Source organism: Centroberyx gerrardi, chromosome 4 (genome assembly GCF_048128805.1).
Source record: "Centroberyx gerrardi isolate f3 chromosome 4, fCenGer3.hap1.cur.20231027, whole genome shotgun sequence".
NCBI classification, from domain to species: domain Eukaryota; kingdom Metazoa; phylum Chordata; class Actinopteri; order Beryciformes; family Berycidae; genus Centroberyx; species Centroberyx gerrardi.
In genome coordinates this window covers 26,895,067-26,908,763 of record NC_136000.1, presented here as the reverse complement: position 1 = coordinate 26,908,763, position 13,697 = coordinate 26,895,067, and the positions used below count along the sequence as shown (strand labels likewise).

The 13,697-nt window shown below is 43.5% G+C and overlaps 1 protein-coding gene across 1 annotated transcript in view; it reads right to left on the bottom strand.

Moving 5' to 3' along the window:
* Positions 1 to 13,697, bottom strand: part of ranbp10 (RAN binding protein 10) — a 30,266-nt gene that overhangs the window by 2,677 nt on the left and 13,892 nt on the right. Inside the window, exons 3-12 of the mRNA XM_071921605.2 lie at positions 13,168 to 13,220; positions 7,850 to 8,017; positions 7,627 to 7,649; positions 5,372 to 5,556; positions 4,140 to 4,252; positions 3,708 to 3,816; positions 2,530 to 2,678; positions 2,038 to 2,275; positions 1,354 to 1,493; positions 993 to 1,141 (exon numbers count right to left, since the gene is read on the bottom strand). Of these exons, the coding sequence (XP_071777706.2) occupies positions 993 to 1,141; positions 1,354 to 1,493; positions 2,038 to 2,275; positions 2,530 to 2,678; positions 3,708 to 3,816; positions 4,140 to 4,252; positions 5,372 to 5,556; positions 7,627 to 7,649; positions 7,850 to 8,017; positions 13,168 to 13,220 (1,327 nt within the window). The remainder of the gene's footprint in view (positions 1 to 992; positions 1,142 to 1,353; positions 1,494 to 2,037; positions 2,276 to 2,529; positions 2,679 to 3,707; positions 3,817 to 4,139; positions 4,253 to 5,371; positions 5,557 to 7,626; positions 7,650 to 7,849; positions 8,018 to 13,167; positions 13,221 to 13,697) is intronic.

Below are 13,697 nucleotides of genomic sequence, written 5' to 3'. Positions count from 1 at the left end.
CAACTGCCACCGAAATGTCCAAGCCCGCCTGTATCCATTAAATTCCTGGGGACCAAGTGGAGCGACGGCCGACGACTGACAAGACATTATTATTTGGTCAAAATAAATGATTAGCCGCTCATGTTAGAGGAGCATTGTCCTGAGTGCTCCCTGATGTGATTTTTTCTTTTTTCAAAACACATGTCTGGAAACATTTGCTCGATCGTTTCTCTCCATTATAACGATACAAACCTTGAAATCGAATCTGGACTCAGGTCAGGTGAAGGGAGGGCAAGTACCGTCCCTGCTGAGACCATCGCTGTAGAGCGTTTTCTTTTTAATAAATGGAAATTACTTGGTCAGTCTGACTAGAGCATATGGTATTTTTTTGTGCACTCTTTTGCTTCTGAGACTTGCAAATAATGAAAAGGTACTTCCCATCAGCATTGGACTTGTCTCTCTATTGATAGCTTTTCTCTCTGCTCTCAGTCAAATAGTAAATAAATATTCATTTGTTGATTGTACCACGCCTCTATCAAGAACGTGTTTATGATAGGGGCCTCTTTTTTGCCTTCATGAAATTAGCAAAAAGTTGTTTTTGCCGAACAAACAAGAAGAGTCGCAGAAGAATCCCCCGGCAGAACTTCTACCGCTCCGATGCAGGTTCTATTGTTCTGCCACAGACTCCATTGTTCCCAGAGAGATTGCTTTTTTAAATCAGACGCCACAGCTTGCAGTACAGAGTAATTGGGAGCCTCTCCTGTGCACTGGGGCGTCGGGGCAACTGACTCACTAGTTGTCAGACAGCGGGGACTGGATGTGCCTCTCCGAAATCAAAAGTCTCTCCGACGTCTACAGCTTGTACAGAACGCAGCGACCAGGATTTTAAAACTGCTGCCAGCGGAAAGAAATCTCATCACCCCCGGTTCTGGCATCACTTCAATGGTTACCTGTTGTAGCACAGCTGTTTGTGGAGTGCAAGTGTGTGTGTGTGTGTGTGTGTGTGTGTGTACCTGTAACATCTTCTTGTGTGTGGCGTTCTTGCCGTACTCGCGGCACAGCTGTTCGTTGAGCGCCTGCAGCTCCCTTCCGAACTGGATCATCCTCTCTGTGGCTGCCTGGTTCCCTCCGCAAAGCTGTCTACTACTGCTGCAGCCCTCATCTGGTGGCAACACACACACACACACACACACACACAGACGCAGTTGGAATACACACATACAAACATGTCCTACTGTAAGCTGGGTGTAAGAACAGGGAGAGACAAATCAAGAAGAAAGAAGAAGGAATACGAGAAAGCATGAAAGGACAAAAGAAATAAAAGGATAGCTGTGTGTGAAGGCTGTGTGTGTGTGTGTGTGTGTGCGTGTGTACCTGTGACCCCGTTGCCCAGGCTGTTGTCGTCTGGCTGAAGGATCTCTTGGTGTTTGTACGTGCCGTTCATGATCCGTGCTGAGGAGCCCTCCACCACCCCGTTGGTATAATGCTCTGCTTCGATCTCCATCTCGCTGTCACTACACACACACACACACACACACACACACACACGAGACACAAAGGTTACCACACAGGAATGCTAAGTTTCACAAAATCATAATATGAGCATAATGTAAACATGTCACACTTATATACTGATGGATCAAGCCTTGAAATTCAGAACTCACAGGGCTTCAAATTCAGGTAAATTTGTAGTAAATTGTGCAATTGCATATCAGTTAATTTTGACATGAACAAAGGTGATGAAAGGAAAATTTTAAAATTATTTAAATTTAAATTTATTTAAAAAAATTAGGATGGAGCATTTTGTGTTTCTCAAAATTAAAATCACATTTCCCATAAAACCTGTTGCTTCCTGTTGCTAAGCAAATGTTGCTACTTGTCCTTCCATGCTGTTTGTCAGGATAACAGCCAATAACAGCCTCTGACAGCCAATAACACAATAGCATTTTGACAAAGTAATCCAATGTGAAGCTGAAACTGTGCTGTTAGAATGGAAGAAGTGGAATAAACACAGTCTTGGCTTTGAAGCCTACCGGCCCAAGTTGTGGCCCTCCCTACCTGGTTTCCTGGGTGCTGTTGGCGCTGTGTGGCTGGCTCTTGGTGGAGTCGGAGGAGTTGGACTCGGAGTAGTTGACGGAGGAGGGGGAGGAGGAGGAGGAGGAGGAGGCTGAGGAGGACACGCCGGGGTATTTGCCGCCGCTGCCGCTGCTGCCAACGCCGCCAACGCCAGCGCCGCCGTGGCTCTTTGACTTGTTGGGGGGAGTCACCCCGTTACTGCAGGTGGGGCTGTCTGCTCCTGGGGTGGCGGGCGGTGGGTGGTGATGGGGTGGGGGGGTCAAACACACATACACACACACACACACACACACACACACACAGGTGAAACTCATACAGAGGCAGTCTGGTTTCATTAGGCAGTTTCATTTCTTAGGGTGATTGGAAAAGCCTTTCTTGTGTGGTATAGGCATTTTGTTTGTGTATTATCTTGCTCCCCAGGGAGGATAAAGTTTGAGACGATATGAGTGTGTGTGTGTGTGCGTGTGTGTGTACCTCCGGCGTGCAGGTGTGTGTTGGTGGCTCCGTGGCGGGGGCTGAGGCTGGGCGAGCCGGGGTAACTGTCCTGGGACTTGGGGGAGCGAATGCTAAAGCAGCGGACCTCGCTGTCCGTACCGTTCACCATCTCCACAAACTGACGACACCTGGGAGGCGGGACACACTGCTGTTACTGGAACTGACCGGGAAGCTGCACCGGGACACTCTGCCCTGCCTCCAACATCACACAGTAGACTTATTCATAACTCTACAGTCATCTGAGGTAAGATGAGCTGAAACTTTAAGGATCCTTGTGGGGAAATCGGGTCGCAACAGGATACAGCAATGAATAAAAAACGGAAAATTAGACATATATGCAGTATCGAGGGAAGCATTATAAAAATATCAATATATATGGAACAAATGACCATGACAAGGATACAAGAATTCACATTAACAAGTCGACAGAGGCGATACATTTTTACAGAAAGTGTCTAGACGTGTTGACGGGGGAAAAAATAATAGGTTTTCGTGATGGAGTGAATTCGCTAGAAGTCTCCGACGTGAGAATAGAGCGATCACACCCTGTGCAATATCCGGGAGAATGGGTGCAGGTCATAGCAGAGGGACACGGTGCTCCATCGCTGAAAGCAAGTGGAACATCTTTGGTATGAAAAAGACAGGATGAACTTTTTAAAAAGAGAGTGAAGGTAGAGCGTCAATGCTTTGGTGTAAGGATGCTTTATGAAAAAAACTGCACTGTCATTGTATTTCTGTCCTGGATTTGATATTCTAATCTTTAAAACACGCCCAGTTTTTTAAAGCATTGTCATGGCATGGAACTGAGGGAAACATTTAGTGACACTGACATTATAATCCAATTGAGAATCACATACTACAAGTGCTAGTCATAATGCAGGGGAAAGATGAAGGGAATTTTTCAAGGTTGGCTACAGTTACAGATACTCTGAAAGTGTTTACCGTTGAATACTGACGTTAAAAACATACCACAGAGCCGGTCTAACTGGATGAAAATATATGTGCAGTAGTGTAGATGAACTTTTCCCTAGGCTACCTCGTAAAAACCAGCTGTCAAGTTTTACAGCTTGCTTTAACACGACAAGAATTGAGTTCTGACTTTGTTTCAACATGGAAAGTACTGTAGGTTAGGTTTGGTGATTTAATAACTAACTTACTTCAACATGAATAGTAGGTTGGGGTTGTGTTCTAGCAGGCCGGGATAAAGCTGCTGAGTGGCTTCTATGGCCTCGCCCACCCGTCCTGCCAGCACCAGCTTCTGTATTCCTATTGGACGAAGGAAACAGGAGCTCATCACTTAGACATTCGTACTGGTCAAGAGGAACCACGCTATCAGACGGCGGTGTGCGGTAGGAGGCCGAGTTCGACGTCGACCCAAACGAGCACAAAATCTTCACAAAATTATGTTATGGCATGATTATAATTCATACTAAAACAGCTTTGGAGACGGTTTTGAACTGATATCAGAAAGATGTTTAGGTGCTGATGTCACAAAACGATGCAGGTAGTAGCTATGGACGACTATAAATCCTGTACATTCTTTGGTGCTGATGTGTGTGTGTGTGTGTGTGTGTGTTTTCCTCACTCACTCTGTCTGTTCTTTATAGAGGTCTGGTCCTCTTGTATCATGGTCTCCGTGGCTCTGGCGAAGGCTGTTGCTGTGGCGCAATACCCATGGTGCACCAGGTAGCTGGACACCATACTGAGAGAAAACAGAAAAAATGGGTTTAAAGGTTTAATTTATTAAACTGATTTAAAGGTATACACCAACACAGACACCAAAATCATCCAGATCATTTGTTCCGGTGCTCCATGCTAACACTTTAGCTACACTATGCTGAGTGATAGTAGGCGAAGTAAGAAGACTGACCTTTTAGTAATAAAAAGTTGTTTGTGTTTTTTTTTAATTATATGACGTGTAGATTCATGTATTTTAAAAATGAAATATCATCAACTCAATATAGCTGATGTAGCCAGGTTTATTTTTGGAACTATTTCAGGTGAGCAAGCACATATTTATCAAAAGTGCAGTGATTTTAACTGTACACAGTCTCTCATTACCCACCACCTTCACATCCTATGGAAACAGGTAAAGTAGTGCCTGGCAGTTCAAAACACTATGTTATTTTTGTTTCATATTTTGTGTCAATTTGACCAATCTCATACACAAAACTGCCAGACAAAACTTTTCCTCACTTTTGAGATAATGCTAGTCGCCTACTATCACTCAACATAGTGTAGCTAAAGTGTTAGCATGGAGCACCAGAGCCAGTGGACTATCTACCAGGGACACATTAATTATTTTGGTGTCTGTGTTCTCGTCACTTAACAGGCAAGTTGAACAGGCCAATCTCCCAAAGACTCAGTTTACTCTTGTGTGTTTCTGACAGTGACATCAACTTCAAGAATGTTCTATTGATACATCTCTCATGCACACAATGTGGCGGCAGAATATGGTAACAATTCAGTTTATGTGACCGTGAATATATCAGGGCGTCTGCAAGTTTCATCAAGGTAAATCTATGACTTTTAAAGACCTTTTTAATGCCAGTTAGAATGGAAAATAAGACCAATGAAATGAACATGAACTTTTGTCCTATTACAGTACAGGTTGGAATGACCGACTCAGGAGAAAAACAGCACACCAAGAAACCGGAATGCTGTACTGAACAGTATTCAAGGACTTTTGAGGCCTTGAACATAGATCATTAAATTCAAGACATTTGAAGATTTTTGTCACAACCTGTAGACACCCTGTGCATGTCTGTGTCTGCTTGTGTGTGTGTGTGTGTGTGTGTGTGTGTGGGTCCAGGCGTCTTACTTCTGCAGGACGGCCTGCCACTCCCCCAGCCTCTCTCCTATGGGGAAGCGAGCGATCATGCCGTGGATCTTGGCCCGCCATTCGCTCATGTAGTCCTCGATGTCGAAGACAAAGGGCTGCTGGCCAAAGTTAGCGTCTACAATCTCGCCGGGGGTCTGAAGCCCCACGGTAGGGTACAGGTTGGGCTGGCGGACACGAAAGACAGCAAAAATATATTCACTTAAAAGGACCATTTAGGGTTTTTTTTAAAGACACTGGAAGACGACCAGTTGTTGTTCTAACCACTGTGGCCATTGGACAAAAACCTTAGTTTCCACCAACATAAGCTGCAGTCAGACATGGACCATGCAGTTTGTCAGCCCCAATATTACAAGACTGGCATCACAAGGATCATGTGGGTTTGGTATCACAATATTAGTGTAAAACTAATGATATATACTAGGATACAATCATGAACGATGTATGGTAAGATATACATAAAAAAAATTACAAAGTGTAACATACAAGGAAAACAGTGTCTTAGTGTCTTATGTGTCATAAGTGTAATTTGTTTAGGGATATATATTAGGATATATACTGTATATGTGTGTGTATATATATATATATACATATATATATATATATATATATATATATGTATATACATACATACACACACACTGTATATACATATACATATATATACCCATACACAAATAATAAAACACAAATAGTACATTTTAGACAAAAATGAGGGGAGAGAAGTTCAGTTGTCTTTAATTTTGGTTCAACAGTGCTGTCATACTGATCAGTATAAATATCTTGGCTTGACGCTGGACGAGCACATGACATTTAAAGAAGCTGTCAGTGTTAGCTCAGTCAGCGGGTGGAGCTCTGGGATCTGTACTGAACAAAGTTAAACAATGTGGTCATCTGGGATTCCATACTTATACACAACTCTATAACTCATGTGTGTGTCCTGTGTCTGACTATGCTTCTGGTGTTTGGGGTTTCCGTGAATATACAAGTTGCAACACTTTGCATCACAGAGCTATTCGATCTTTTTTTGGAGTCCATAAATTTACTTCAGTTTTGGCCATTAGTGGAGATATGGGTCAAATGCTTCGGCTTTGGAATAGACGTGTGAAGATGTCTGATCAGAGATTCACTAAAAAGATATTTAATTGGGACATTTCGCATGGTCATCCCTGGGCCAATGAGTTGAAATCCTTATTTTATTTGAACGATTTGTCATTCATTTTCCAGAACAGGTTACTTTGTGATATTCAGGAGATTAGGAGTAAAATGTTTCTCATGTATAAAGAAAAATGATCTGTTGATATATGGTATAAGCAAAAATTATGAACTTATTGTCTCATAAAGAGTAGCTACAGTGTAGAACCTTATGTGAAGTATAATTTAAACAAAAGACAAAGATCCCTATGTGCACAGTTACGTTCAGGAACATTACCATTAGCCCTAGAGACTGGCAGGTTTAATGCCACTCCAGAGGAGGACAGACTTTGTTTGTTGTGTGAGTTAGGTGAAATTGAGAATGAAGTTCATTTCTTGCTTTACTGTTCTGTCTACGAGGACGTAAGGGATGTACTTTTTAGTAAAATGTCCTCTATTTATGTTGATTTCTTTGGGCTGGATGATTATGAAAAACTTGAGTTGTGCTTCAAGAAGGGAATCTTTTCTGTAGCAGATTTTATTTGCCAAGCTTGGGAGAGAAGGCAGAATATTTTGTTGACCGAGTCAAGACCGAGAAGACCGAGCTGTATAATAATCTGTAATTTTGCAATGAAATGAAATGTATAACCACTGCAACTGTAACTTTGGTGTCTTGTAAACCCATGAGGGTTGGGCACTTTGTGTGCATGACACGAAAATAAAAAAAAACAATCAAAATATATGTATGCCTGAATATATATAAATCAAATTTTCCTCCAAAAAACAAACAAGTTGAAGCCAATATGTTGATTGTCTGCTGGAAAGCACTTTGAGCTGCCTCTCTGCATGAAAGGTGCTATACAAATAAAGTTCATATTATTATTATTATTATTAAGCCCACTAATTAAGATGAGCACTTTTATGAAAATTAATTCTCCAAATGAGAACAGTTTTAACACTGCCAAGCTGCAGCAGAACCAAAACTGGGGCCAGAGGTAACCGAAATCAAATGTATCCCTGACACTATGGCTATAAAGAAAATTATAGAAGAACATCATGCATATTATGCTATGATAACATGATGCGCATATGTTGATACTCACAGGGAGGTCTGTGAAGGCTACACCTGAGGGATGGGACGAAAAATATAGTAAGAAAGTTAGTTGGTCCATAAATGTCTACATGATGGTAACAACAAGCTATGAATTAAACATTCTATCAACTAAATAACTAAACAAGTAAATAAATGACAATGAAGCTGTTATATCATAAATTCTAAATGTTATAAATTCACCTATCTATACAATACAGAACATGTTGACCAACCTAAGCTGATGCCATTTTTGGTGTAAAAGCAAGTGTTGTTAATGAGGTTAACGCAGCAGCCAATCACGTCGCCCGTGGTGAAGGTGGGGCCGTACGGCTGGCCGGTCCCCGAGGAGCAGAAGGAGTGGCCGTCGTCTCCGTGGTAACCGTACGAGTGCTTGTCCCATCCTGAAACGGGACAAGGATTAGGATTAGGATTTGGTTCTGATCTTCCTGCCTGTGACCCTTATGAAAAATTGAACCTCTTGACTCGGGACCCCGTGACTGACTGACTTTGGCCGACAACACAATCGATTTGCGTGACCTTTACTTATGAAAGCAAAGGGTTTTGATACACATGCATGCTGGTTTTCCCCGCACCACCCTGCTTCACATTCATGCAGTTGCACACATGGACTAGGAGCTGCCCAGTTGGGGGTTAAGCGCCTTGCTGAAGGACGGGAGAGAGTTACTCATTCACCCCCGCTGCCCAGATCGCCCCGGCTGACTACCGCTGCCCCCGGGACATGTCACGAAAATTCACACAGCGCCGTTTCCGACTATTTAAATGCAGCCTTCTGTGGCATGTTGTGCAGCGCTCTGGGTGACCAGCAGGAGGCTCTGGTCTATGAGCAGAACCTGGTGAGTCATTGCCAACAGGCACAGCAGCAGCACATGAGGCTGAACTAGGGAGAATAAAGGGAACGGGAGAGAGAGGAGAGGATGGCAGGTATTAGTCATTAAACCATTTGGTTTCTTGTTCTTTGGTGTGTATGTGTGTAGCTGTGAGCCAGCCAGTGTGTGGGGTTAAAAACCTCATGACTTCAGCTGTGCTTCATGTGTTTTTATCTGAAGTAACGGATAACCCGGTCCTTTATCTGCTCAACAAGTTTTACGACCTTAGGGACCATCAACCCCACTAAAAACATTGCACTGCAGGCCTATAATTTGCATGACCTTCAACCTGAAAATAAAAGCTGATTTTGGAGATAGGAGGTTTTCATCTGATGCCGGTGATGCACTACATGCTTAACCATGTCATCTTTTCTATGTGTATAAAGCCTCAAAGGGTTGCGCTGTACTACTGTGCAAAGGAGTCAATAGTTGCGGGCATACAATGCTCAGTCAATAGAACAAAGTGTTACAGGCAAATAGTATTCTGCCTATACGAGAGAAATGCACTGACAATATTGGGCTCAATGGGCTGAAACCAGCAGTGTCTGAATTTAACTTTGTGGCTTACAAGGACTGGCAAACTAATAAATCATTACCTGCTAAGAATACATTTTTACCAGCCAAAATAATTCTCAAACATTATGCAAAGACATAGCAAATAACTTCACTTGCTTACACAGATACAACGCATCAAGTTTATAATTCATAACAAAGTGCAGCAGAATTCAAATCATAAGAGAGCACTTTGATGCATTATGCTATTGAATAACAGCATTTGGTGCTTGGTTATTTCGGCCCCTGGATACCAGGCTGGTTTCAGGCGTCCTTATGCTCCCCAAAGCTGAAATCCAATATCAACAACCACCACTTTTATAGAATAATGGAAATGTCAAGGCAAAGTGACTTGGCTTTCTGCCTTTTATTCAATGTTACATCTCTCTAATGGAGGAAAAATGATGATATATCAAAGAGCTGAAATATCTATATAACTAAGTAGAAAGTGTTCAATGCGTAACGTATTCAGTCTCTACAACAGGATTCTCAGTTCAACCGGCTCAGAATGTAAAGAGGAAACCATTTCTTTTCATTCAGTTATTTGGAAGGGGACGCCAAAAGTTTCGCGCTAATTGAAATTTGCAGGAATTCCTCTTCCTGAATTGACGGAGCTGGAAGTGAACTGAACCCGACCCGTGCTTCAGAGTCGGAGGCGTTCAGCTTCAGCTTGCGGCCGGTCTGTCAGTGTCTCTCCTCAATCACAGCTTGTCTGCCATTGCCAAAAAGCAAAGCGGGGTTAGTGAAAGTAGGTCGTGGGTGAACTGAGATATTAGACGCGTGCTTGTATATGTGTATGTGTGTGTGTGTGTGTGTGTATGTGTGTGTGTGTAATGAAGTATTAGCCTAAGCCGAGATGTGTGCATTTGTGTTTATGTTTATGTTGCCGTTTGCTTCTGTGCGTCTTTTTGTGAGTGTGAGTGCATACTGTTGTGTGTCTCTCCGTGCGCTCCTGTGTGCATATGTGCGTGTGTGTGTGTGTGTGTGTGTGTGTGTGTGTGTGTGGTGAGGTATTAGATTAATCTGCTGACAGGGATATTGCCTCTAAAGCCAGGCTCACTGCTCCAACATGCTAATGAAATGGGCAGGCCTCCACAGCAGGATCAGACACAGAGGTCAGCATTGGAGAACATTGTACTATTAAGGGACACACACACACAGACGCATGAACACACATATGAACACACACAGATGCATGCATGCGTGTGTCGTCACACTCACGGGCAGATGGACGCAAATGTGTGCGCGGACACACGTACGCAAACACAAACAAGTACGCTCACAAACGCAATCGGTCAGACACCAACACACACACACACACATACACAACTGAGTCCAGAACACACATGCACTGGCACACAAACACACTGAGTCAGTCAGAGTTAAGGCAATCAACAGTAATCTGTCTACCAGGGCTACAGACCATCTGTAGTGGAATCCTAGCAACCAAAAATATTTTCATAACCGATGTGTGAGCGGGCTTTAAAAGCACGGCCGTCCACGCAGCCCCGTTCCACTCTGTTCCAACCTTTGTGTGACATTTGACACGTGTGAATCAAGAAGAGAGGAGAATGAATGATCTTTGTGTGTGTGTGTGTGTGTGTGTGTGTGTGTGTGTGTGAGCACGTATAGGATCTAGAGTCTGGTGAACCGGCTGGATGAGTCCACGGCATTCCACGGACCTCGGCCATTGAGCAAAACCTTGACCGGCCAATGGGCAGGTCACGTAGCCCCGGACTGGGGTCGGCAGCCCCGGCGCGCGATTGGTCAGACCGGAGCAGAGGAGTCGTCCGATTGGCTGGGAGAGGCACGGGGCTTTAGTCGGAGTTTCTGCTGCAATATGGCCGCCACGCTTCCTCCTATGTCATCAGAGCCCACTGAACCGTTCACTGATCTCATTGTATATATGTGTGTGTGTTTGCTTAGAGAGGTTGTGTGTGTGTGTGTGTGTGTGTGAGGGGTGGGGGGGGGAGTGAAAGAGTAGAAGGGAGGAGAGATACCTTCTTTGTGCTTATTAAACCTTTGGACCTCTGAACCAACTCCCCCCACCCCCACCCCCATCCCACCCCAGTACATTTTTATTCATCTGTAAACCCATAGCAATAAATAATAAAATGACAACACGAGTGACAATCTGCACTGCCAACCATCTGCTAGCAAATTAATTACAGATAGTCAAAGCACGGCGCGCACTGAATATTTATGTTTCGGTAAACAGGGGCTGAGATAGCCGTTGTGAGACTGTCTTGTCCGCCTGTTAACAAAAATCTTTATAGTAGCATCTTTGTTCTGTGAGTCCTGGCAGTGGACTCGCTGATCATGATCTGAGTCCCACTGTATTCACACGTTTAAACAAAGGCATTGGAAACACACTGTATCACTTGAAATGACTGATGTGTTGGGTAATAGAAAGTGGGGAAAAAGGCCAGTGATGAAAGCAGCATGTTAATGTTAAAGCAGCATAAGACCGATAACTCACCACAGTTCTATTTAATCCTTAATTTGGGTATAAATTGATTCCCCCGCAAAGACTTTGCTTTGGTCTGGCTTTGTTTTGATTTGAATTCCGATTCTTAAAACAACTCTTAAGTATGTAAAAACAACTTAATAACTTAAACCTAATAACAATATCCTTCGCTGAGGTATTGGGTTTATTTTTTTACCCACATAATTTCATGCAGCTGTTATTAACACGGAAAAGTTTCAGGGTAAGATCGCTTGTGGACAATTTCATACCCAGAAACTCTCTGTAACTCATAAACCAAACCAAAACTGTGCAAGACTTTACACTTCTGGGCTATGTATGAAAGAATGTGGAAAATATATACTTTGTTATTTGGTGAAGTAACCCTTTAACATAGGCTCGTGTTGTGAAATTGCATGTGATGACACCCTTCGTTACGTGGGAAAAAAAACTTCCCTAGCGATCCGTTTCCTTCTTTGGGCTCGAGCTCGGGCTCAAAAATAGTTTTCGGGAAAATAATGTTCTGAGCAATTCATCATTAGAAAATAATAAGCAATTTTGGACTTTAAAAGCGATACTCCTCCGTCTGGGGTCGGACAAGACTAAAACAAAAAGAGCCCGAGTCAATCTGTAATGTCATTGATCCATATGACTGCACACACAGTGACATGCCCAGACATGTTCCCTCTGCAGCTGTCAGACTACTCAGGCTGAATCCACAACCCACATCCAATTACTGTAGCGACGTCCTCAACTCGTCCTGCTCTCATCCCCAAATCCCATACATGCTGGCACGTCTCCAGCTACTTGCATACTTTGCACTTCAACCCACAAAATCCATCCCTTGTCCCCTTTCCTTGCCTCCGAGGTACCTTAGTTCCTTCCCTCCACAAGCTCCAACCGTCCATCATCCATCCATCAGCTTTTCCTCACACTATTCCAGTTCCAACACATTTGTACTGACCTGAATAAAAACGATATATAATAGCTAGTAATTCAGTTGATTAATCCCTTCCCGCTATTGAATAAGAAAGCTCTCTATGCTGTGATGTAAAGGCCTACAGTAAATGTTATACCCAAATTTACAACGTTGTCAGCATGGTGGTTTCATTACAGTCTGAGCCAATGCGGTCGGAGTTGCTGGAGCTATGGGCCAAAAAGTAATTATATGAGTTCGGGGTCAAAGTGCTGGCCAGCCCCTCCAGAGCTGCTTAATTGTACTATCCATGAGTATGCAGACTGTCCTATGCGTAGCCAGAATGGAACAAAAGGAAGGAACGTTGCAGGATGTTTTTCTCCTCGGCTTGCCAAAGCGCTGGCCCAGTCGGGCCGCTGAACGGCCGAGATTCTGGCTCCAGCCCAGCAAGCCGATGTTATTGCTGGATGGGAGTGCTCGCCATACACGCTGTTCGTGCCGAGTGACCTTGGGAATCCTCACTTCACCCCGTCTCAGCCGCTCCTCCCGCCACAGACGCCCTGTCCTTTTTGTTCTACCATCCATTCATCCGTCCATAAATCCTGGCATCCGCCCACACACTCTAACATCCTTAATTTCATTCGAGCATCGATCCATCCAATCAAGCGTCTATCAGTCCATCTACCCCCCCATCCATCTATTCTGTGGTTATGTCACTCCCTTGTTACTCACCAGGCAGTCTGTTCATGTTGACTCCCTGCGCAGACAGACCGATGCCCATGTACCTGCACACAATGACATGAGAAGAAATAAGCAACATTGTAATACATTTTAACACATTAGTCAACATGCAGCCATTTTAAAAATGTCTGTAATCACCCAAAAGTATCATCCTCCTTCGACTCCCTAGTATCTGGATAATTTAGGGTGTCATATCAAGGCAACTCTGAAAAATATTCAGCTGAAACTTTAGATTATGTTGTCGAGTCAGGCAAAGGTAACTTTGAACATATTGTTTTCTGATCTTTCTTTATAATCCAAATGTGTAGGCTAGTTATTGCACAGTAAATTGCCTCCAAGGGGAATAGAATCAACTTCACAAGCAACAGCAAGAGTTAAAGCACGGGGGTCGGCAGTGACATCATCAGGATAAGTGGTTGGCCTGAACGGGAGAGGTTCAATTCAGAAACTTTTTCATGTAAGCAAGCTTCCGACAGCGCCGGGACAAAACCTCTTCGCTCAATCGAAAGACTCATCAATAT